The sequence below is a fragment of the Lactuca saligna genome, chromosome 8 (genome assembly GCF_052625555.1).
Source record: "Lactuca saligna cultivar CGN05327 chromosome 8, ASM5262555v1, whole genome shotgun sequence".
Taxonomy (NCBI): domain Eukaryota; kingdom Viridiplantae; phylum Streptophyta; class Magnoliopsida; order Asterales; family Asteraceae; genus Lactuca; species Lactuca saligna.
The window spans coordinates 159,162,981-159,165,320 of NC_136424.1; the positions used below are offsets into that span (position 1 = coordinate 159,162,981).

Below are 2,340 nucleotides of genomic sequence, written 5' to 3' on the forward strand. Positions count from 1 at the left end.
AAGGAGTGGCTCGGAAGGCTTAATCTGTTAGGAAAGTTTTTGCCTTAGCCAATTTGATTGCCTCTAATGAGAATCAGGAAGAGAGGATGGCCAAGAAACGGCAAATTAGATCCTCTTTTCTTCTTCAGTGATTTCCTTTGGGAAAAGCTTCCTTAGAGCTTCAAGATCAATAACCCCATTGGTAACATATTCTTCTTCTTCACTATCTTCTCCTTCAGAAATTTTAGGATTGGAAAGAATCTTCAGATCATCGTCATCACTTTCCTTTTCATCCCAGAGTGTAAACTCCGAGGTAGGTTTCCGTATAGTACTTGGACCTTCTCCCCCTCTTGTACTGGAGGCTTTTGAAACAGATGCAAGCATTAATGAGTCTTTCAAATCTATAAAGTTGTCAAATACCTTTTGAAGACCTTTGCTGAGTTGTCTTGATAAGAAACCACACTAACTCTTGAATATTTGTTTGTCAAGTAATTTTTCTTGACAAAGTGAATCTTATATGTCAAGAGGTCAGTGGGAATCTTAAAAATATTGAATAGGAAAGAGATTATTGTGCTCAAACATTGAAATGTTGGAAGAGTTTGAACCAGTTATCAAAGAGCATGTGTGGCGGATCACAAATGACGAGCTTCATGTGCATTATCTTGGGCACACGATCCAAAACGAACTAATACTTTTGATAGCTCAAGAAATTAAAAAAGAATTTATCAGGAAAATAAAGGAAGCAAAGTACTACTCAATCATATTTGATTGTACTCCCGATTTAAATCACCAATAGCAGATGACTATAATAGTGAGATATTTAAAGTTATCATATAATTTTGTTACTGTCGAGGAGTCATTTTTAGGTTTTGTGAATGTTGATGATACCTCCGGAAAAGGACTATTTGATATTACACTTGAGGAGTTAAAGTCTTTTGGTCTTGAAATTGATGATATGCATGGTCAAGGCTATGATAATGGAGCAAACATAAATGGAAAACACTAAGGAGTGCAAAAGAGATTTTTAAATATAAATCCTAGAGAATTTTACACTCCTTGTGGTTGTTATTCTCTTAATCTAACATTACGTGATATGGCTAACAAGTGTGTTAAAGGAAAGAACTTTTTTGGATTCATCCAACACATTTATACTATCTTTGCAAATTCTACTAAGAGGTGGGAAATCCTAAAAGATAATGTAAAAGCTTAGAGTCTTAAGTCATTATGTCAAACTCGTTGGGAAATTCGAGTTGAGAGTGTAAAGGCTATTAAAATGTAACTTGTTGACGTACGAGAAGCTTTACTTTAAGTTGGAGAATAAGATAATGATGTTGCAATTGCAAGTGAAGCAAATTCACTAGCAGAAATGAACTTGGTGATTTTGAATTTTTGGTATCAACTATTATCTGGCATGAAGTGCTAAACCCTGTAAATATTGTGAGTAAAAAGTTATAGTCAGAGGATATGTATCTTGATAATGCTATTACATAAATAAACAAATTGATCAGTTACTTCAAGTATTATAGAGAACCTAGTTTTTTTAAAAGCGATTGATGAAGCTAAGGACATTGCTATTGAAATGAATATTGATCCAATATTTCCACAAAAGCGTTTGATTGAAAGGAAAAAAAAAAGGTTTGATGAGAGTTCAAGTAGAAAAGAAGTTTCATTTACACCTGAAGAGAATTTCAGAGTTAATTATTTCTTATACATTGTTGATCAAGTTATTTCTTCTCTTGAGACAAGATTTGAACAAGTAAAAGAGTATGATAAAGTATTTGGTTTTTTATTTCCACATAATTTGAAGGGAATTGAAGATAAAGATCTTAAGTCATCTTGTCATTGTCTTGAAAAAACACTCAAGTTTGAAGAAAGATTGTATATTGATGTTGAGGAACTTTATACGGAGTTCAACAAATTTGCTATCAAGAACGCTAGGAGAGCTTCACGAATCGTTGGTTAACTGTTACGATATGTAAGTATTCATTAAAATACTATGATTTTACTATGTTTATTGCTATAAAGTTATTTGTCGTTTTTAATATATATATATATATATATATATATATATATATATATATATATATATATATATATATATATATATATATATATATTAGCTTATGTAATATTATTTCGTTACACTTTAAGGCCTAAGGGTTTTTTTTACGGCTCGTCCTAGGTATTTGAATTCTCCGGACCGGGCCTGCATGTAACATGAATAAAGTATAGACTTGAAACATGTTAATTGAAATTTTATCATCTTGATATATAAACTATTGGCAAGGTTTCCATTTAGAGGAAACTCTATATTGATTCAACTAAGAGTTGTTATGATTCCAAAATTCATATAAGGATCAC

General features: G+C 31.7%; 1 protein-coding gene across 1 annotated transcript; it reads left to right on the forward strand.

Moving 5' to 3' along the window:
• Window positions 1-565: 565 nt before the first annotated feature.
• On the forward strand, window positions 566-1,942 carry LOC145010232 (uncharacterized). Its single transcript, XM_078968797.1, has 4 exons — window positions 566-749; window positions 846-941; window positions 1,488-1,735; window positions 1,787-1,942. The coding sequence occupies exons 1-4, from the start codon at window positions 566-568 to the stop codon at window positions 1,940-1,942; spliced, it is 684 nt and encodes a 227-aa protein (XP_078824923.1).
• The last annotated feature ends 398 nt before the right edge of the window (window positions 1,943-2,340 follow it).

What these genes read in the sequence shown, in the direction of transcription:
- LOC145010232 (XM_078968797.1), top strand. Translation starts at nt 566, where the DNA reads ATGTTGGAAGAGTTTGAACCAGTTATCAAAGAGCATGTGTGGCGGATC. An exon ending in CTACTCAATCATATTTGATT is followed by an intron (nt 750 to 845) that starts GTACTCCCGATT and finishes AGTCATTTTTAG; the next exon opens with GTTTTGTGAATGTTGATGAT. An exon ending in TTGAGACAAGATTTGAACAA is followed by an intron (nt 1,736 to 1,786) that starts GTAAAAGAGTAT and finishes CATAATTTGAAG; the next exon opens with GGAATTGAAGATAAAGATCT.